This window comes from Larus michahellis, chromosome 8, assembly GCF_964199755.1.
Source record: "Larus michahellis chromosome 8, bLarMic1.1, whole genome shotgun sequence".
Lineage (NCBI taxonomy): Eukaryota > Metazoa > Chordata > Aves > Charadriiformes > Laridae > Larus > Larus michahellis.
In genome coordinates, this window is record NC_133903.1 from 45,416,993 (window position 1) to 45,440,092 (window position 23,100).

General features: G+C 41.5%; 1 protein-coding gene across 15 annotated transcripts in view; it reads left to right on the forward strand.

Annotated features, from left to right (window-relative positions):
• Positions 1-23,100, forward strand: part of ST3GAL3 (ST3 beta-galactoside alpha-2,3-sialyltransferase 3) — a 194,032-nt gene that overhangs the window by 3,115 nt on the left and 167,817 nt on the right. For 7 of the 15 annotated variants that reach the window (XM_074599479.1, XM_074599484.1, XM_074599486.1 and 4 more), the window contains exons 1-2: positions 1,413-1,558; positions 2,270-2,414. In XM_074599479.1, the coding sequence (XP_074455580.1) occupies positions 2,300-2,414 (115 nt within the window). In that variant the 5' untranslated portion in view covers positions 1,413-1,558; positions 2,270-2,299. Of the gene's footprint in view, positions 1-1,407; positions 1,559-2,052; positions 2,190-2,269; positions 2,415-23,100 lie in introns of those variants that run through there. The other 8 variants (XM_074599481.1, XM_074599487.1, XM_074599482.1 and 5 more) reach the window with 6 other exon arrangements.

Consider the following 23,100-nt stretch of genomic DNA (forward strand, 5'->3'; position numbering starts at 1 on the left):
ACATACCAGGAATCGCGTGGAAGTGGTGTTGGCTCTGCGGTGTGATTTGTGCTCTGCTGTGGGAGGGCAGCTGGGATGGGCTGTGCAGCCCAGCGTGGTCCAGTGGTGGAGGCTGTGCAACACTGGGAAGCCCAGGGAGGTGATGCAGTGCCTTGCAGTGGCTGGGCAGGACCTTGTTGGGTATGGTGCGGTGTGAGCATCTGCAGAAGTTGGAGGATAGTGTGAAGGCAGTGACTCGGGGCAGTGACTGGGTGCTAAACTGGGCAGGGTAGCACGGCTAGGTGCAGTGCGGTGCAGTGACCGGCTTGGGCTGCTCAGTGCAGTGGCTCTAGGTTAGACTGGGCAGAGCAGAGCAGTGGTGAGAGGCTGTGCTGAGCAATGCTTGGAGGTTGGGGAGTGCAGCAAAAATGCAGTGCACTGCGATGCAGTGACTAGAGGTGAGGCCATGCAGTGTCCCTGTTGGGATGCAGCAGCCTGGTGGGAGGGTGAGGTGGGACCGTGCCCTGGCTGCAGTGACTGCAAGATTTGGAGGTGTCGCAGCTGTAGGAAGGTGCGGTGTTGTGCAGTGCAGTGCTGCAGCTGGAGCAATGTGACAATGCGGAGCTTGATAGGCGGTGTGGTGCCTGGAGGGGCCCTGCAGTGCCATGCCTGGAGGAAGGAATGGCATCGTGGAGCACCTGAAGGCACTGCAGTGGTTTGGAGGTGCCAATGAGTGATGGGAAGTGCAGCTGTGATTTGAGGGAGCAATGCCAGGCAGTGACTGGGGAGATGCGGAGCAGTGCCGTCCAGCCACTAGAAGTGTGGGGAGGGTGCAGTGCAGTGATGGAAGAGGGCGGTGTGGTGCGGTGAGGGGGGGGTGCGTGCGTCGAAATGGTACAACGATCAGAGCGGTGCGGTGCAGTGTAGCACCAGTGGTGCGCGGGGGGATGAGTGCAGTGCAGTGACAGGGGAAGGTGAGCAGTGCAGTGCCAGTGACGGGAGGGGGGATGAGAGCGGTGCAGTGCCAGAGGAGCGGTACCAGTGCAGAGCAGTGCAGTGCCGTGCCAGTGATGGGAGGGGGGATCAAAGCGGCGCAGGGACAGGCGAGGGGGAGCAGTGCAGTGCCAGTGACGGGAGGGGGGATGAGAGCGGTGCAGTGCCAGAGGAGCGGTCCCAGCGCGGTGCACCCGAGCGCTGGATCCAGCGCCGCGCAGTGCTGGCGGGCATGTGGGGGGGTGTGGCGGGGGGTTTCCGCGCATGCGCGCCACCGCCCTGCCGCAGCGCCCCTGCGGCGGCGGACCCCCTGCCGCCCGCCCGCCCGCCATTGGCTGCGGGCGCCTCCCGCGATAGGCTGCGGGCGCGGCCCCCCGCACCGCCCCATTGGCCGGCGGCGGCCGCTATGCGAGCGGGTGGGCGGTGCGGCGCCCCGCCCCGGCGCCCCATTGGCGGCCGCTGTGCCCCTCAGCGCCGCGGCGGCGGCGGCCGGTCCCGCTGCGCCGCGCCCGGCATGGCGGTGTCCGCAGCCCCGCGCCCGGTGGTCGCAGCCGGCGGCCGAGCGCCCAGAGCCGGCGGCGGCCGGGTGAGGAGGGGCGGAGGGGGGCGAGGGAGGGCGAGGGCAGGGCCGGCCTCAGCGGCCCGACGGCGTTTGGGCGAGCGGGGCCCGGCAGGCGGCGGGGTGCCTGGCGGCGGCGGTGCCGTTGCCCGTTCAGATTCCAGCCGGATTCTAGCCGGCCGTTGGCAGCTGTCAGCCGGCGGCCAGCTGCCGTCCTGCTCGGGCCGTGCGGACCCTGCTCCCCCGGTGCCGTCTCAGCCTTCAGGGCAGCGTGTCTCCTCCCTGCCGCCGCGGGACCTGCGCTGCTCCCGGCCGGGGGCCCAGCTCCTGCGGGCCCCGCTGTGCCCGGGACACCCCCGGGCAGCCCCTGGGTTTGCTTTGTGGCAAGTCTGGGCTTTCCTGTGCTCGCCAGGCCTCCTCGGCTGTGCCGGCTCTGGGACTGGTTATCTGTAGCGGGCTGGGGCGTAAGTGTGAAGAGGGAGTTGGGCTGGTGCCTTGTCACCGTGTTGCGGTGACCTCCTGCCGCTCCGGAACGGCATTTACCCTTGTGACACAAAAAAAAGGCACTGGGGGTGGTAGTTCTTATTTCCCCAATGCGGATGGGGTGATTGGTGTATTTTATCTTGTGGAGAGCACGGTTTTGGATCTGTGCGTTACGGTGGGTGTGGGATGGCATGTTTTGGAAGGATGACTGTTGGAGAAGGTGGCTCCAACCTCAACATAGTTTTTCTTTCTCAGGTCATGTAGAAGAGCAGATTTAATGTGAAGATGGGACTGTTGGTGTTTATGCGTAACCTGCTGCTAGCCCTCTGCCTCTTTCTGGTACTGGGATTTCTGTACTATTCTGCTTGGAAGTTGCACCTTCTCAGATGGGAGGATTCAAGTAAGTATGAGCACTGTGTAACTGTTTCTGGGCGCCTGAAAATGTCTGTTAAATAGTTGCAATAGTACTGACGAGGTTCTGAGTTAGCAGCATTAGAAGGATGTGATTAAGCCTAATCAAATGCTGGAGCTTTTAGTATACTTAAGGGGTTGAATTTGTGATTACCTAATGCTCTTTATGGCTCTTATTACTGGGTACAAAAGCAGGTTCACGCTCTATAAATTTAGTATTAGAGACTTCTCTAGAGAATTAGAGTTCTTAGAATATTTTGTGTTAGTTTATGATTCCTAATTGTCAAAATAAAAAGTCTGTGTGGTGAAGTTTTTGTTCCCTGAATCTTTCTGTACACTTTAAAATATCTAAGACAAGGGTGTTTTTCTCTGGTCAATTTTGATTTCTTTCTATAATCATATATGCTGGTTATCTTGTCATCTTACTTTGTCCTTCAGAAATCCTCGTCTTCCATTTGTCTTCCATCTTATTATCTGCCAACTATCTGTCATCTAAAACGATGTGTCTCAACCTTTTCAAGTCCAAAGAGACATCTGACCTCATTGAATACAATCTGAGGATTGTACTGTGCGGTAATGCCATAGGAGGTTTTAGTTGCAATGAAATACAAATTAGGCTGAGGTTTGATTGCTCACTTACTGCTCTTATTTTTGATTTTGTTGATTCCTTTCTTGCCTGCATGTAAGAATTTTGTATTGAAAATACAAAAAATATAAAACTATTCCCTCCTCTCCTGCCTAAAACACAAGCCAGTCTTCTCTGCAGCTGTTCCACGGGCTGTTTCAGATGTCTCACAGCCGACCGTTGCTCCCTGGATCAGAAACACTGATCTAGAAGGATTGTTTTTCTGTCTGACAAAAAGCCATCGGTCAAATTCCATCTTCACTGTATTGTGTTTCTGTGCGTGCTGCTGGAGGTTTCTATGGCAATGCTTATTAAACTTGCTACTTTTCTACTTCTGCATGCTCCATATCTGTTGTTATGTGCTCTAAGAAGTTTTGCATGACAGATGATTTGGATATGACATTTGCACTGATGCAGCGATTTTGACAGGAGGACTGCTAAGGTGTCTTGTACTAAACGGGTATTGAAAGACTGAATTTGTAACAGGAGATGCATAGTGTCTTTCTTAGCAGGGCTTGTTTCTTCAGGTTTGTGCTTCAGAGAGGGTGTCAAAAATCTTGATTGTGACCTTCTGAAAACTAGCACTTTTGTTGATGAGGTATAGAAAATCCTTCCTGCATGAAAATAAGTAAAAAATGTAGTTAAAAGAACAGTTTTGCCTTATCTGCTACCACATAATGATCTGTTATGAAATTATACCTCCTGCCATCCTTTGCTTCCTTTGTACCCCCAGAAATTTTGTTGGACCTTCCCAAGGCCTGCAAAAAAAATCCGTCAGGCCACAACTTGTATGTGAACTTTGTTAAATGTGGAGGAGAAGCTTTGTGTTTATGTGCCATGTACCAAAGTGCTGGGGTGGGTTCTAAATTTCTTCAGGTTTTGCCTCTTTGGAATTTGTGCTTTTTAGTTTTGCGTGCCATTTGTAATTTTACGCCATGTCAGTCCCTGGGGAGTTCTGGTGTAACTATGCCCTGCGATGCAATGTGGCAAATCTATATGGAAACATTGTGGATTTCTACTACCGTCTTTTACTTAGAAAGATGACTTTTAAGTTGCAGCCCAGTTAGAGTAATTTCTGTTGAACATATTGGCCGCTTTTGGGTACCCGGGATGTTCTGACAGGAGCACCATGAGGTGATGTCACAGACTCTTTGTTAGGTGTGTCTCCTTTTTTCTAATCTTGTGTGTAATATGTGTTCTTCGTTTATTCTTGGAAGTTGCAGTGCTTGCATTAAGCTTCTTCAATGTGTACAAAGCAGTGATGCCAGTCTGAAGATTTAGCTTCTTGATCTTTATCAGTTGTTACAATGGTATCTGTTGTGATGGTATCAGTTGATATCGGCTATACCATTGTTGCGTATCTTCTAGACACTTTTATGGACTGTCTCTTAAATATCAGATGAAGCTCCTTGAAATATCAGTACAAACAGCAGTCTAGAGTAAGAGGGCAAAATTTTATGTGATTACTTTTGAAAACGGTTAACGTGGTACCAGTTTTCAGTTGATCTTCAGAGTTTTGTTTGCATCCTAAAATGTTTTATGTATCGTGCAATTTTACACATAAGGAACTTACGCAGATTTAAAATTCAAATTTAAAAGGCTATATTGGGAAACTTGATATGAAGAGTTAATGTTAAGCTTCTATAAATAAGCTCTTGTAAGTTAACAAATGACAGAATTGAAGTTGCTCATTTAACCACGATTAGGCTTCCTTGGGCATGTGTAATATGATACAACGTATAATGGTGCAATTATACTTTCTATTTTCTGAAGGGGAGGCTTGCTTAGTTCAGTCGGCAAGACAGGTGGTGCTTGATAGCTGTTTGTGGTTTTATTTCCTGAATTACAATTCAGTATGTGACCTTGTAAATTTCCTTAAGATTGATATGATAATGCTGATGTCCCGAAAGGCAACGCTAAGTTAGATGTTTTAATTTTGGGGTGCTTAATAATCTAAGATTATTGATTTTATGTGTAAGTTATCTTCTTATTTTTTTCTATTTTCTTGTGACCAGTGTCTTTACTGTGTAACAGTGACTCTGTTAAAGTTAAATGGAGACTGGTTTTAGTAAACTTGACACCTGTATTTAGTATCAGACACAAAACAAATTTGCCATAGAGTATGGTGAAAAATATTTCTTACTGCTGCTTGTGTGGTTTGTTCAGTTAATGTTTTAGAAAATGCCTGTGTATGTTGTTGTTAGGGATGCATTTGAATGGTAACTCTGTAAGGAATTTAATCATGCTGAGGTATGTTTTCATTTACTTTAGCAGCTAAAAATACATAGTTAAAGCAATTTGTTTATTCATACTTCTGACACCTCCAAGAAAGGAGGCTAAACTTCTGAGTAGACTGAAGGACACGCATCAATGTTTCCCTTAGTGTCTCTATTTAACTATAAACTGTCCTCCTTGAGTAATGCCTTAGCGAGTTCTGAGATATTGTTCTCCTTACTGTGTGACTCTACACCTTGCCAAAATACAAAGGAGAATAGGGAAGAATTAATTCTCTAAGGCTTATCTTTCCTGTGACAAGAATAGATTGAATTCAGCTAATGTGAACTAATTAAGGTTGAATTAAGTTCAACTGCTTCTTCCTTTCAAGGCAAACCTCCAGTGACTGCTACCCTTCTCTCATCCTTTTAGTGAGTATTGTGGTTGGCTGCTCTTCCCTGAGCCTTGTTTCATGTTGAGGGCAATATATTGTTAGTTCTCAGAACAGTAGCAAAGTCCAAAAAAGTGGTGTGTAACATTATGTGAATGTAGAAGGGCTTTTTAGTTCTTGTGATCGTTGGGAATATATGAGCAGTATTTAGGACAGAGGTAAGCTTTCCTTTTTCTGTTTTCTTTCCTGATTTCTGTAATGCAGCTTCAGTCTCTGACAATAGTGGTAGGAGATGTACACTGTCCTTGCACGTTCTTCCCAGACAGGCACAAATCTCTGATTAAGAGTGTTGAGTTGCATGGAAGTGCGCTAAGCACGTAGAATTGATAATGTGATGTGGGAAACAAACAAGGAACTAAGAAGTTTGGTATCGGGTTTAGCTGTCACGTACCTTCTAGAAGGACCTTGCAGCAGCAGCAGATAATCATAGCTCTGTTCATTGTGTTTCTGGACACTGAGTTGTCAGGGCATTCTTACGTAGTAATGGTAGTGATAGGAGCAGGTTTTGAATTTCTGAGACATGCACTGCAGCCTCTTTGCAAACAACTGCCTGCCCTATCCCTTCCACCTTCTCTGGTGCATTTGGCTCTGAGGCGAAGGAAAATGTTATCTGTGGAGTGTGAAGAAGACAGCACATGGGAAGGTGCCCCATTATCTTTGAAAAGGAGGACTGGAGATGGAGTCTTGCCGCTTAGATTGGCTTTGTTAGCTTGGAGGAACGCATCTTTACCCATAACAGAAGGGCAGAATATAGTCATATTAAAATTTAATACTGATGTTTGTTACCTAACCTGGTATGTGTATAGCTGATTTTGTAATTTAAAAATGAATGTGTTGTAAGGAAGGAGTGATTCCATTTAAAAATGTCCTGGCTGTGGAAATACTAGACTCATTCCTCCAGGGCAGCTTTTTTTTTTTTTTTACCTTCTTTCAAAGTAGTGGAATATACTTGGGACAGGGACAGTGTAACGCTACTTTCCTGTTCTCTATTGTATTTCTAGCTACATTAGCATGGAATTAATGTAGAGAAATACATACTCTACTTTAGGTACTTTTGCCAAAACCTAAGTTAATACAATTTATAGCTATAGATTTTGAGCTTGTCAGTTTGAATGTGTCTTTTGAAACATCGCCAGGTATATTCTGTTGATGTCTCCATAAAGAAATCAAGTCACTACTCTGTCATCTGTTGCTCCATGTTATTTTCAACTCTAATTCTGGAAAGGCAGCCAAAGAGATAAAGCTCTGGGAGGAGATTTTCTGAAAGTATTTCAGGACCCTTATCCTTTTTATCCTTTTTTTTTTTTAATGTCTGTTTCCGTGGGAACTGAAGAGACATAAACAGGCAAAACTGACTCACTTCTGGTTGCAGGTTTTTAGTCTGCTTGCATTTCCATGGAAACCAGTCTCGCAGCCAAAAAAAAGGCTAAATTAATCGAAAGCAATCAGACCTTTATCTTTAATATAAATACTGATTTATCCCCTTCAAAGTGAAATGGTATTTTTGTCGACTCTTGTATTAGGGACTAAAAATGTACTGAAGAAATGGATCCTTTTACAGGGGTTTGGAACGTGCATACTTTTTCTCATGTGGCTAAAGCCTCATGATGTGTGATGGTATGTAGTGTGGGTACAACTGTTGTGTCTTGAGTTATTAGGGGTGTTGTTTGTGCTACATTAAGGGAGTGGATCTTGCGTGCTGTCATCTGACTTCTTTTCTTCATGTTGTTCAATGAAAAACAAATGAAACGACATTCAGTCGGTGTGTGAGCAACTAGGCCACAGGGACAAACTCGTCCCCTTTGTGGAGAGAGGCATGTAATAGTTTCGTGTTCAGGCCCTCATCTCTGGGAGTTACTGTCCTACTTGCCTTTGCCAGAAGGAGGAAATGCAGGAGTGCTGCTATAAAAAATAACGTCTCTGGGCCAGCTCTATTTGGCATTGGGAGCATAAATCTCTGATGAAAGTGGTTTGAGCTAAGCTGGCTGAACTTATGGTTAGGCGGATGAGGGAGCGTATCCTTTTTTAATGTAGAATTACAAAGCATTCATGCCCCTGGTGTGGGGGATGGCAAGCAAATGGTGATGGTAACCATTTCAATTGCTCTGTATCTATCTATGGCCTTAGCCTTAGGGGGTGTGTGTGTTCTTTATGGTAGACACTATTGCTGTTGCTGCTGCTCCCCAGGCCGAAAAGCCTGAGAGACTTTACACTTGTGGGCATTAGCTTTTTTAAAAAAAAAAAAAATGTTTTGGACAGTATTATGCAGCCGTGTAAGTTTCCTGAAGCAGTTGCTTTTTTGCTTTTCAGGAAGAGACTGGGAACAGCACTGAGATGGATTATTGTGAATTCACTAATGTTTGAGTTATTAGTAACTTCAAGGTTTGTTTCATCTACTCAGCTGTTCTGTAGTCTGTGTTAGTGCTGTGCTTATTGCACCAAGATTGAGAACAAATGTTTAGAAAGTTCTCACGACACAGATCTAGCTACAGATTTAAGGAATCTCTCTGCTACTTCTTTTGCTTTAGGGATTTGAGGATGACAGTGATGCTTTTTGAAATGTTAAAAATAGGCAGCAGTGTTATTGAGGCAGCAGTGAATATTAGAAACAAAGATGTAAAAATAGGAGTTAAAACAACAGTTGTCTGGTAAAGTAGCTTAACTCTTCTAAGAATTCTCCTGCTGGGCTGAGATGTTCCACTTGTGTTCAGCTTGAAACCAAAAACTTTAGTGTACTAGTTATGGTGAATGATTCTCTTACCTGTGCAGAACACAGAAAAATGGATTTAGTGCCCAGAAATTGTTACCACTGTTCAAGTTACTTTGTGCTCCCTGTTAACCTGCCAGAATAAGGAGCGTGGCTAAACTTAAACTCCTGCAACTCGGGACATGCAGTTGTGGTAATATCTTCCACAGTTGTTATTGTGCCAGTTCCTTTTTGCTTGGCTGGAGACAGATGTGTATGTTCCTGATGCCTCTTGCTCCAGCTGTTTGATGCAGCCACACAGAACTGCTGGCCCTTTCCACCAGAGGCAGCTGCCTGTCTGACACCAGGACAGAAGAGATGGTCTGCTCAGCGATTATGAATCAGAACTTTTAAGGTCTGTTTCTAAGGAAAGAGTTAAAAACAAAATAAATAAAAAAAATTCATGCACGCTTCTGTCTTCTAGAAGGCAGTGCTTCACAAGGTAGGCCAAAGAAATACGGGAATAAAAATGCTTCATCTTTTTCTGACCTGTTACTGCATATTTACCCAACGTTACTTTACAGCCTTGCTGTGCTAGGGACTCTGCCGTCTCTCCAGGAATTCCTACTCCTGCGGTAATGTTAACAGTGCAGGACAGAACTCTTGGGGCAATGAGAAATGACGCATGAAAGAGCTGTTGAGGGAGGAAGCAAGCATAATGTTGCCTTGTCCTTGGGATTTCTCCAGAGGAGGAAAATTCCCTGAACACCCTTCTGGCTTTAGGAACCTATAGGTGCGGGTTTAGTGAAGGCCATTAAGAGCACAGGATCCTAAGCACTTTGTGGATTGAGTAGTGGCTGTAATGTCGTACATGAACTCATCTCTCTCTTCATTTTAGCTTTTTCAGCCCTGGGTTACTGTTTTAGTTCTGAGCTAACGTTGCCTTTTTAGCAAGATAGAAAAGGAAGGTGCAAGAATACTTCTCCAACCCCCTACACACAGCTGGGCCTTAGTTTTGCATCCTAAAATAGTAAGGTGCTCCTGCTTCTCTTGAGAACAGCAGTCTTGTTGCTGTTTGAGTCCCCGTTCAAGCCTTTATATTTCTCCCTCTTTTTATTTGTGTGGCTAGCTGATGGGTGCAGTTGAGGAACTTGCCCAGTTTAAAACAGACTGTAGTTTTATTTGTTTTGCTCAATTGACCTTAACCTGACTTAATGTTTCACTTGCTCATCTCTTGTGCATTATTTTCTCCCCTTCCTCCCAAGTTTGGGAAGGGTATGTTCCTGTGACTTCTGATAAGCGGGTTGGGATAGTGTTCATAAGGGGCAGCACTCAGTATCTTACATGCAGCCGAAGCTGTGTCCTCTGGTACAGTTTTTCAAAGGTGAAAGTCAGCAGCCTTCCATATTCTGGAAGGTACAATGCAGTGAAAGCACTTTACCTCTCTTAGCAATTGCTCTGCAGCTGAGTGCTTTCAGAGGTGAAAGGAATTATTCATCTCAGCTGACTGAACCCCTTAGCAATGAGTTCAGCTGGAAACAATACCTCCCTGTGAGGACTGTCTCATCTGCGTTAGTGAGTGGTTCTCTGCCTTCCCTCCATCTTGTCACTGTACATGCCCTTGGTGCGCAAAGCACGCACCTCTGACCCGTAGCCATTGCAGCAATGGCTATTGTGCCTTAAGGTATTACCAGCCTTAATGGAAGCGGCACCCTGTCACTTGTTTGATGGAATAGATCACACGGACTTTCTCCATTGGCTTTAATACAGGCAGGCTGGCATTGGGCACCTTTCATGCCCATTTCAGTTCTGCTTCCACTCAGTTCTGCTGATGTTGGGGCAGTAACTTTGGCACAAAGTAGGTAATATGTGATTTGTCTTCAGTTGGACAGCTGGTGCTGCTGTGATCTGCTGACCGTGGCCTCAGTACTGATTCTCACCCTGTCTGTCACACTTAGGGATGTTTTGCAGAGGAGATTTTTCCCAGGTTATTATCTTTTGCCAACCTTTTTGGTGCTCTTGTCACTGTAACATCTCATTTTTTCTCATTGCAGTCTGGGTTTACATTGCAGTGTCAGGCTGAGGCAATAAAACAGGCAAGCCTGGGTACAACTTGGCAAGGACAAGTACAATTGGGTCATGAGGTATAGCTCCGTATGAATTATGTATCTCTTCTGCACTTCAGAAGGAATGTAATTGTGCACCCAGGCATCAAGCAAAAAGTAATTTGTACTGTGTGTGCATATCCTGAATGGATGTTTGAACCTGAGATAGCTGATTGCAAGTGCTTACCCCCCTTCATGGCACCACATGATTATATTGCTCTTGTATGCATTGCTTTCTTGAGGAAGTAATAGCCTGTAAGGATAATGCCAAAATTCTAGTCAGGTACAGAAACTACAGGATGTTCCTTAATCAGTTCTTGGTATTTTGAATAACCAAATGCCTAGACAACCTGAGATATATATATATATATATCTCTCTGAGGGTCAGAATTTAGCATTTCTTGCTCTGTTGCAAAAAAAGAAAAAATCACAATGTTAAAATTAGCTATTTCAATTTTTAAGAACTTATATACATAGCTTGTCTTCAGCTTTTTTCAGATGATGCTAGGATCCCTCCTACTTTAACTCAGTCCCTATTATAGCGTGTCACTTTTTCGCAGCTATTGTCCTGTGGATTTCAGTGTTAGGGACACTGATTTAAACTTGAGGCTCATCTGAGCTGCAACAGTGAAGTAAATACACCCCTTAATAGCTCCAACACTACAAAATAGTGTAACTACAGGAAAGTTTTAACTGATATCTTTTCTAGCTACAGTGAGCGTGCATGTTCTGAGGAATATCTTTATTCAAAACATCATGCACAGATGCATGTATGCTTTAAAAGAAGTAGCAAAAATGAGATGGCGCAGAAATCAATAGAAGTTGAGTCTTCACAACAGGTAAGTAGCTGATGGCTTCTTACATATGAAGGCTTACTCTAAATAAATATTGACAAAGTTAATAATTTATAAGTGCAGTTGCATCTTTTTATCTTTGTCAGAAATTAATCAATCTCAGAATAGCTTTAATACTATACAAGTATTGTGTTTCAGCTGTGACTGTGCCTAATCAAAAAAATATACTGAGACACATTTGTTAGGATGAAGGGTGATAACGTAAATAGACTTGACTCAGGAAGGCAGAGGAAGCCGAGGCACAGGAAAGTGAAATTATTCTCTGTCACATAGCAGCTCAAGGGTAGAGCTATGAATAGAACAAAGGTCTCAAGGTTCTTGATCTAGTGTCCAGTTGGTCAAATCGGGCTCACTGCCCTGTAATTATGCATTCTATGTCTGCGTAGTTCAGGAGAGCAGTAATATGCTGCAGTTGCTTGCTTGGGGCAGAGATCATCTGCTCATATTTGTAAAAACACGGCAATATTTCAAAGTACTGTATTGACAATAAAACTGGTGATGGTCTGTATGGGCAGTGCTGGTGGCTTGATGTAGGTACTATAATTAGGGTATGATGTGGCTGGTGTAAGTTGCTGCTAGAAGTTGCCTAAGATGCATCTGTGGAAGTGCCTTAAGAACTAAGCATACAACCTGAACACTTGTGAATGCTGGTTTGGGGTTTTTCAACCTTCAAGATTCACCACATCAAAAGCACTGTACTTCGTGCTTTCCAGCTGCATAGTATCGCAAGCACCTTTTTCTTTTTAAAGGTAGTGGGGTTTTTTTTAGAATGGAAAAGTTTAATTTTGCCCTTCATACAAAAACAGAGAACTCTCTTTTCTTCTATTTAAACTTTTTTTAAAAATATATGTTCAGGTGCAGACTAAACTTCTAGAATTTCTGCTCAAAGGATGAAAAAACTGAGCTTTTGAAGAAAGGGGAATAATGGAACACTTCAGGCAGTTTTAACCATAGCAATCACTAATGCTCTAGGTATAATTAGAAATCTAATTACTGTGAATTTAGTTGCTAAGACTTCTCTGCCTTTTGAGACTTGCCCCACACAATTCTATCAGGTTCCAAATAGAGCACAGGCGGTTCTCCATTATACTGCTAGGAAATTAGTAGTGCTGCTGCTTTTTTTCTGTTGGCACTGTTGCTGTAATCTCTGTTCAGAAGTGCTTATCTGAACATTGGAAAGACTTTTATTATTTTTAAATATGATTCATTATAACATTAATTTCTATATATTTGAGTTCAGAGCTTTTGTGTTTGGGTCCAGCACTTCATTAGAAGTAGAAGCCCGAGTTAATACAATGTAAAGACTGCAAATTGAAAATGTGTTAATTCTGATTGAATTTTCTACATTTCCCTCACATTTAAGGATGCTTCAGATGTAGTTTGAATGTTTCTAAACTTTTGAAAGATAAGTTTGCATATTGGAAAAAAGGCCTTATTTGCATTACAAAAATATGAAACCTTCGGTACTGTATAATAATATATTACTTACTTTAGAAGTATATTTTGCTGCGTATTTTGTTTCCCATAAAGTTAGTTTTATAATGACAGCATATTGTATTATTTGAGAGATAGTTTATGCTTCTATGAATAGAGACCATGCCATTATATGAAGGGACTGCCTTTAGGCTGGTGTTTCTTGACCTTTGAATGCTTTAACGTTTCTCAGTGTTATTACTAAAACTTTTCATTTTCTTAAGAAGAATTAAAAATAGCTCATAAACTAGGGCTAAGTACTCTTTATGATGTACTCTCCTATGCAAATTACACTTCTTGCTTCAAAGGATGGATGGATGGACTAGAGAAATCTGCTGTTGTCTAGTGACGTGCTGATTTTCTGATGCAGCCTTGATGCAGAATTCCTTCTTGTGATTAACTGTAAGCGTGGGTTGACTAAATGGCAATTGAGAAGTGAAAGGAATCATTAGGTGAGGAACAAAAAACGTGGTATTGCAAAGTTCACTCATTTCCAGCAAACTTTATGACTGTAGCATAAAAAAGAACTGAGATAAGATTTTTTTTTATTATTATTTTTTTCTGCAGACTTTAATGTAATTTCAGGAAGTTAGGGCTACTTTGATTTTATTTAAGACTTAGCAGTGTAGCCAAAATGTTTAAAAAAACCCCTCTTGGCTGTTGTGTATTAATTGCTGGTTTTGACATAATGCTGCACTAGTATAAGTATACTTTGCTCAGCAGTCGTGTATTTGTTTGTGCCTTTGCAGGAATGGAATTACTTATAAAAAGCTTTCCTTATCCTTGTCCCTGTTCAGTGTTAACTAATCTTGTGATGGTTTCTTTCTTCAAGGACCTGTTCATAAAATGCTTGAAGAAGCTAAAGTTGCATGGGATACTGTGTGGCTTTTTTTTTTTTTTCCTGAGGAATTAAGTTAACTTTATTTTTTTTTTTTCAGTTAAATACTTTTAATCTTTGTAAAGACTAAATAACATGATGGGGTAGGTAATGTGAAATGAATGCTGGACTTTCTGTACTGGAAGAGTTTCTGCTGAGCCCATGGCTTAGCAGCCGCTGCTCCTCTGGCTTACGTTCAGATATGCTGGAGAACTTGTTTGAATAGTGAATTGGACCAGGAAACTGATATAGTGTGAAAATACAGAGGCCTTCTCTTCCCTCTCCCTCCACCTCTTTAGGAAATGTTATTTTTAATCCGTACCAGGCAGGCTGACGTCCTTAAACCAGTATTTTTGCTGAAATACTCTTGCAGCCAGGCAGGTGATGGGTCGAGCTGTGGCTCGGTGAAGCGTGCGGTTATTGCAGGTACCACGTGAGGGCAGCAGATGTCTTCTGCTTCACCCCCTCACCAGCACTCCCCTGCCACGTCAAAACCTATTGCAAGTTGAATAAATATTTTAAAAAAAACAAAACAAACCCAAACAAAACCCCCAAACAAACCAAAAAACACAGCATTCCTCATTCCTTTGCAGTTATGGAGTGGCAGCTGCCATTCCCTGGGTGAACTTTAGTGAATACTACATTAAAAACCTTCTATAGAGTCATTTGGTTTTTAGAGTAACTTAATTTGGAGGAACCTTGCTATTCGTATCCAGTCCACTACTGTTGTCAGTAGCTGTTTTAATAATCTGATCAAGTCCCATCTCATGGCAAGTTTCTGGTTTTGCCTCCTGACACTCCTATTCACAGGTCTTTTAGTGCCTTAGTAGCTGGGATTTATTTTTGTTTTTAATTCGATTTAAATTATCATGCGTATGTGCAAAGAACCTGGGGAGAGTGGGAGACATTATGCAGGGATGTAAGGTTTTGGGTACTGTGCTTGTATTATGTCAGAAGGAAGAAAATCTGGACGAATCTAAAATTCTTAGAAAGCCAGGCTTTGTTACTTCAGTTATTTACAGAACAGCTCACTTTATGAAAAGGACTTTTGCTAGTTGAGGAGAAAGAAGAAAAGTTCTAACTATGTAGTCTTATCTCATGGTTAGTGCTGTGATGAAAATCTGGATGCTTCTAATCCTGAGTTCCTTCTTGCAAACAGTGAAGCAGAGAAGGGGAGAGTAAAGAATGAAAGACATTTCTGATAATTTGAATTGCTCTTCAGCAGGTAGAATTTATATGGGAACTGAAGACCAAAAAATGCTGAACTCCTCTGCCAAGTGATGATGACATGTTTATAGTTTTTAAAACAACTGCTGCTGTTAATCTCACATCCTTTAAAGAAAGAAGCAAAATATAATTTTGGGGAGACAAGTTTCTATTAAGAAGCACATCTGTTGTATATGTCTGTCATGTTTCATGGCAAAATCTAGATGGGTGAAAAAATCTGTATGGTTCTGCCCCTCTGTCACTGGTAACGCTCATGTAAGAGCAACTATGGCTGGTCAGACCAGGGGTCCAAGTAGCATGGTGTTTTTGCTAACCCCATTGGCAGTTTTCTTCTACTGTTGTTTCTTCCATCCCACTTTTCCTATCTTCCTGCAAAGTGTGACCTTTGATTTCCTGAGACAGATGTGTTGTCTTTTCATGTAATGTTTGCAAAGATTTTCTGACATAAACTTGTCTGACTACTTTTCAAACCTATATATAAGCTTCTGGTACCATCTTCCCATGGTACTGAGCTTCCCAAACTAGTGGTTTTGTGTGAAAAAGCACCCCGAATGCCTAGTTAAAACATAAATGAGTTAACTAGATGGGGAAAGAATTTTTTGTTTTTCTAGAAACATTTGGTAAATTTGCCCTAAATGAATAGCAGTGTTTTGTTTGGTTGGTTTTTTGGTGTTTTTTTGTTTTGGGTTTTTTTGTTGGTTTTTTTTTTGTTGTTGTTTTGTTTGTTTTGTTGTTTTTGTTTTTTTTTTTTAAAAAGTGATTAAGAAGATAGCGTGGTGAATGTTTAACTCTGGGTAGAAATCATGATGAGAGTCTAAGAATTTGTCTGGGTTCAGAAAAGAATTTAATATCTATATAGAGGTTGGAAAAACTAAGAATGTCTCACTAACCAGGATTTTAGAAAGACAGATTTGGAAAGAGAATGAATCTTACTTCAAGGTATTAAACTTCTTTGTGTGAACTTACTAGGAAAAAAATATATTCTGATTGAAGGATTTCTTTCAAGGATGTCTCAGATGTGATTGAATAGAGGCATATTAATTTCCTGTGAATTTTTGCCCTAATTTTGTAGTGGATGCTCTCGTCAGAGGAATTCTACTGTATTGACATCTGATGATTTTAGGTTCTGAATCTACCCTTCTAGGAAACCTATTCCAAATTGCTGTGTGTGTCCAAATGTTTCCTATGTTGTAAGCACCTAAAAGATTAAGTGTACATATTACATTATTTCTTTGAAAGCAACTAATCTTTGTACTTGTTAGGTTCACATGTGTTAACTGTTGATATGAGATCAGCTTGAAGGTAGACTTACTATAGCAAAGCAGGGTTAAATTTGGAATTAGGCTTGGGAAATATTCAGAATTGGTCTGTGGTTGATGCTGGTCTCTTCTCTGTTACTCTCTTACATCATTGTTTTGGAACTCAGAAAAGCTTAAAAATACTCAGTCTTCTGATTCAGGTTGATTCTGAGAAGTAAATTAAGGCTAATTTGGAGTGACCAACCAACCAATCCCTCTACTGATTGGCTCTTGCAGCAAATTAAGAAGGCAGTGTTTTTCTGGAGCAGAATCTCCATCTCTATCTTAATTCTGTTGTTTAAAACAGAATCCTTTTTGCTTCTCTCTCACCTAAGTTTATATTCTTTTTTTTTTCTGGGTCCATTTAGCCATTACCACTGCAGTTTTAGTAGTAAAAAGAGCTCTTTTACTAAATATAACTGTAGTATACTCTCACATTTGCGTGCACACGCGTGTAATGTGCAAAGTGGGGAAAAAACAGTTTTCATCTTGTGTTATGTGTCCAAATGCAGAAGCCTAGAGGAGAATACAGCTATATTTTTTAGTCTTAAATGCACCCCTTGCTGTCCCATTCTTTCTGGTTTGAAGTATCTTTCAAAAAATTTTCAGTGTTTTTAAGGACAGAGCAAGCCTTTGCAAAATTACAGGATAACATGAGTTGGAAGGAACGTAAGGAGCTCTCTAGTCCAACCTCTTCGTCAAAACAGCATCAGTTATTAAGTGACATCAAGTCTCTATCCAGCCGGGTTTTGAAAACCTCCAAGAATGGAGACCACACAACCTCTCTTTACAGCGTCTTCCAATGCTTTGCTGTCTTGATGGTGAACAGATTTCCCTTTACATCGAGCTGAACTACCACCTATTGCCTCTCATCATCCCACTGTGCAACACTTCAGGATGTTCTTGGTAATCTTCCTGAAGGTGCTGGAGGGCTGCTGCTTTCTCTTCCCAAAGCTTTATCTTCTGCAGGCTAAACAAGCCTCTCTTCCTCAGTCTCTCCTCATAGGTCTTGTGTTAGTGACATGGTATTTGATCATCTGCACAATCCTGTGTTTGTCTGTAGCCCTCCCTAGAGACAAGGCATGATGCGTTAAGACAGAGGGCTCATTGTCATTTGCAGGTTTTGTGTTGTTTGTTTTGGTTTTTTTTTCTAAACATTTTCCAGCTCCATGTCAATTAAGTTGTTCTGTATACTTTATGGTACTTCACCTTCTGTTTCAAGCACCTCTTTATTGCACATTTGTTGTACAGGAGGTTTGTAGTACCTGCATTGGAGCTTGATAAAGAAATGTCAGGTCAACGAAGGGGCACTTAACATTGAACGTACGATATTGAATGTATTGAATATACAAGAACGATATAGGTAATGCTGTTGCTACCACAAATGTCTTTTGCTTTTCAAGAGGCTCAGTCCAAAAGCAGTCACTGTTAAGGGAGTATAGAACAGAGGGATGAGTAGAAAAACAGATTTTAGGCAACCTGTTCCGTGGTGCTCTAGTAGAGAAATTTTCCCTAATGTCTAGCCTGAACCTCCGAACCTGTAGTGTGTGGCCATAGTTGCTTCCTTCCCCTGAAGGACTCACAGGATGGTATGGGCATTGAATAAGTTTTCCATATGCCTACTTTTTTTTTTTTCTATAAATGTAATTGTAGGTAGAAAGTGAAGTCCTGAAGGCAGTGTGCGAAGTGGGGTATTCCAAGATAATCAGGGCTTTCTTGAAATTCCAGAGCTCAATAGATAAGAAAGTCGGTAAGGAAAGGCAGTGGCTGTTTGTGCAATACTACTAATTTAGGCGCTGAGTACTTGACACGCAGCTATTTAGTGAGCTTGGAATAACAAAGAACTATTTGGAAGAGGCTGGCTGTTACAGACTGCTGTGTAATCAGATGTCAAGGACTGGTGTGAAGATGATGGTTGCAAGGGAGGACATGCATGTGGTAATTGGTTCCCTCTGGAGAAGACAGTGCTGCTGAAAATAGCTGGATTGGGTGCAAACACTGCTGCATTTGAACTGCTATTATTGCTGCCAGCTGTCGATGATGGGCATGTCTGGGTTGTGATGAAAAATGTGGAGATATTTAGTGTGTTGAACACAGGTTTTATCTTTGCTGAAGTGACTGCAAATTTGGGTTTGCAACCAGTTTCAAGGGGAGTTGTGTGACTGCAATGAGGTGCATACAAAAGGAGTAGGGTCCTTAATGCCTCCCTTGTGTACTTGTGTTTGGTTTTTCTAATCCTTTTGAGCATCCGTATTGTTTATTCTGTCATGTTTCAACTTTCTGGATGTCTATCTTCAACTCCTTCTAGTTCTGCAGTTTCCAGTATAGTGCAGATGTTATTTTCCAAACTGTTTTTGAGGTAGTTTATTTTTTTAGTCATGGATCCACACTAAGCTGTTTAAAATCTCTCCCATGAATTGCTTCATTGATTTACATCTCTGTGGTGTAGGAACACTTGAGGTATTCCCTCAGTTGTGCAATAAGATGTGTGCTGATGGTGACCATAGTCTAGTACGGTGCTGATTCATCTGCCTTTTGAGTCCTTTTAGCCGTTGCTTGCAGTTGTCTGTAGTGACTACACACACAGTAGCATTTGCTCTTTTTCATAGCAGCTCCGCTTGTCCTTCAAAGGTGAGATTTCCAAATCATGCAAGCTAATAGTCGGTGACAAATATCATAATGTCTTTTCTTTCAGTAAGAGTTGAGAAGTGAGTATATTCCTCTTCTAAGCTATTTTCTCTTAAAGTAACTGTTATCGGTTCCTCCTAGAGTATGCCAGTGTAAACTTTATAAAACATTTTAATTAAAAAACATTATTTGTGGTATTTCCTTTGTCCATGTCCAGTGGGAGCTATTGGGATGAATGTTTCCAGAAGGCTTAATTTTGCATTGATTGCTGGGTGGTTCCCTTCCTACATCCTGTACAGTGTGAAGCTTCATCTCTGGAATGTCTGTCTGGTCCCATAAAATGTTTGGGGAAATGTGGTTGTATGCTGTGACCTGGGGTATAAATCCCCTCCAATTGCATGTTGGATGCTGTACTCTTAGACAGGATTATAAACACATGGAGACGCTTCTTGAAGATAGGACCAAATACAAGTTAATCACTTTTAATTTCTCTCTTTCCCCATGTTGTTTCTCCACGAAGGCAAACGCTTTTGGCTTCTCTTAAAGGACGGGCTTGAAAGTGTCTCAAATTTCTAGATGAATGCTGGGCAATTGTACTGAGAAAGAAGTTATGTTGCTGTGATTGTAACCATCTTGGGACTTGGACTGTATTGAACATGTCTTCTGGCAGAAGGCAGAAGCCTCCTTATTGCTGACCTGATGTTAAAAAGGAGTAAAACTTTTTTTTTTTTTTTAAAGGACTAACAGCAGAAAGATCTAAGAATAGCAGTCCTGAACAGCCTGTTGGTAAGGAAAGGATAGTGTTAAGTTCCAAAATATGTATTAAATTAAAAAAAAATATTTTTAACTGCTAAAATTTCACTTATTTTCATATTTATGTTATGTATCTCAGTGCCATTGTCTTGCATTTTTGTACTCCTGGCCCTCAGTCTTTTAACCCAGCTACCTCACTGGCATTGAAAAACAGCTGGGAGTGAGCTGGAACCGTGAGGCAGTTTCATTCCTGTTGTATAACTAGTCAGTTACTTTCTAAGATACTTGAGTAAATATTTAATTTGTAAACTGATCGTCCTGGTTTTTTTTAGTGTAGATCAATATACTTAATTTCTAGTAGTGTTTATTTTCTTGATTATCTCATCTTAAATATTGCTACTCATTTACAAGCTGTATTTTTTTAACAATGGCCACTCAAAATGTTTTCCTTCATAAGAAATTGTAGAAAATAGTCTTGGAAAGAACTGCAGGAGGTCTTTCTCCAGACACTTAGAAACAATATTTTTAACATCGTTTTATGCCAACAAAAGTCAGAAGTACTCTATAAATTCTAATGATGGAAACTTGGACTATTTATCCCAGTGCTTACTTATTCTTCCCTGTAGACAGATTTTTCATGATGTTTACTCTAAATCACTTTGGCCACAATCATGTCACCTTCACCCTCCCCCCAACATGTGTTTATGTATTTTAGGTTAGTTGATAGGCTTCTTTCAGTCTTATTTTCTTCAGATTTGGGATTTTTAATCTTTCTAGTGGAGAAAATTTTTGGAATCTAAACATTCTAACTTCTAAAGACTCTACAACTTGTGTATACATTTCTTTGAGTGTGGTACTCCAGAATATGGAGCTTTGGAGGCTTTATCTGTATGAGTTTAGTAGAAAAATGTGGCTTGTGTTTATGATGTAGTTCATGCTTTTCAGTGCAAAGACATTGGGGTTTCAGTATCATGGTGCTGATTCAGATTAGCTTGCTGTTCACTGTAATTCGTTGTAACACCATTATGTCCACTTGGAGGTACTGTGTTCCCTTGCCAGGATCCAAATGTTTCTAAATTTGACGTTTACTTGGATGTCTCTTTGCTGTTGCAGTGGGACATGTATTAATGTGGTTCTGAATCTGCTTTGATGGAAAGACATGAAACCATCTTTGAAGCTTAAAAGTTGTGTTCTTTGGTCAAAGGCAATTAACTGCTGTCTCCCATCTTTTCAGAAGATGACACTGAACTGGGTGGAAGTGTCTTTTTGTCAGTATTATTATGGACAACATGTTTTTGTTGGGTTTCTTTCAGTTTCAAGCTCTGTAGACGTTTTCTGTGGTGTATCCCTGTCCTGATGTGCTTTCTAGATCAGACAGTACAAGGTTCTTTTCTAATGCAAGTTGTACAACTTTGTTTCTTCTCTCCTCTGTACTGAAGGATTTTTATTTGATGTTTTTATTTCTTTCTGAAGACAGGTGGTGTGTAGTTCCGGATTATACTTCAGTGCATTTGTTTACAGTTCAATTTTGTGGCAGTAATCTTAACCGTGTAATCTAGTTAGAGCACTCCTTGCTCTTGTATGTCTTTTCTTCCTTGCTGCTTGTTCAGTGCTGAACAAGTGCTGCTGCTGTGATGAATATGCCTGTGCTTCAAATTAAGTTTAGGAGCTTTATTTGCCCTATAGTGCTCATATAGCCTGCATTTATCCTCTCTCCCCTTGCTTTCCACACAATGTGAGAATAACAGTATGTACACCCAGCTTCTGACTTTCTCTGATAATAAAGATCATCAGCTAGACACTATGAGGATGGTGTTCCCTGAAGTTCATGGCTTGTGCTTAAGCTTCACAGTGACCCTCTATGAATGGGTCCGGAAGCTTCATCTCAAGAAGAAACTAAGGTACTCTCTGCCTGACATCACTGTTTCTGCTCTTGCTGAGTGGAATCTGCAGTGTGATGGTCCTTCTTCCAGCATGGGGATGGTAGGTGGCCATAGAATATCAGTGGAGGAGTCTGCCTTGTTGTTACCCCTAGAGCTATTTGCAGATGGGTTGTAGTCTTCAAGTTGTTTTTTGAAGAACCTTCTGATAGAACATCTGGATTTCTCTATGATGTGTGGCTGTTGGATGATGCACTGATTTTAAAATCTAAATACCACTTTTGGCTTTACAGAAAGGATCCAGAAAATATTACTGTGGTGTTGACTGTCTCTGGTTTTCCTTAAAGGATAGTCCTCACATTTTTAAAAAAAAAATTTTAGTATTTAAAATTATTTTTAAGGTTAAACTGTCTGTCATTTTCCAATCACAGAAAAAGGTGTTGGGGAAAAGAAATAGGTGAACATCATAATCAACCCAAAACCTGGCCCTGTAGTGTGAAGAAACCCACAAACTTGGAACATTTTTACAGGAAACTGGGTGGTTAATGAATGAAGCTAGTTAGGTGTTGTTGATGCATTAGGTGTTCCCGATGGTCAGGGCTGGGCTTCATCTTGTGCTATGCTGCTTTGTAACAGTAGAGGGTACTATTGGTGTAAAATACAAAATGAGTTTTTTTCACACGAAGCTTGAATATTTATTTTTTTTGCTGCTATTATATTGGTCATTGGAACTGTTGACATGTTATTACATACTCATCTTTGGGTTTCCGTCTCATCTTCAACCCATCCATTTATGGATTTGCCGAGTAGTTTTTTGGACAATCCTCTAAATAAGTATGAATGTTTTTTCTCATTATTTTCACTTTCACAAAAAGGGCTTCAAAGATGTGTCTTCTGATATAGATTGCTTTTCCTTTAGTGTTTATGGAAAGACTGTTCCTTCTTTGTTCTAGATTGAGTCATTGATTGTGCTGGACAGCTTTCCAGAGGGTTTTTCTTCTGGAGATAAAATATAAAAAAGAACAGTAATGGTTTGGGGACAGAGCTGCAATTATTTAATCTCTTTTGTTGGACAGCCTTACAACAGTCTTTCCTCCCCTGTTTTGTTTACCACATTCTTACATAGTCTCTGGCCGCTGTTCACCAGAGTTGTGTTTTATTTGAATGATGACAGGTGTGCAGTTATTTAAGACCTGCTTTTAAGGAATGTTACTGCTTTGCCAGGGAGCATTTCAGTTCTGTGGAAAGGATCTGAGCTTTCCAAAATGAAGTTTCTGAGGGCAGAGTTACATGGTATGTTGATTTTGGTGGCAAATCTGCAGTAACTAACTATGTAGTAGTGTTTTAAGGAGTATTTTTGGTGGGTTTTGTCCCAGACTTTTTCAGCGATCTGGATTACAGCCTCCCCTCACCCTGTTGTCTTGGCACAAGTGTGCTGGGGGGAGTTGCAGGGCAGACAGGGTGTGAAAATTTCCTTGATTTTTTTGCTTTGCTGCCCATAGCAGTACTGTGTAAGTATGCTTTGAAATTGGTGTTAATTTGGGGTTGGAATTGGTAATCCCGAATGGGGGCAAGACACCTTCAGTTTGGTCACTGCCATATTC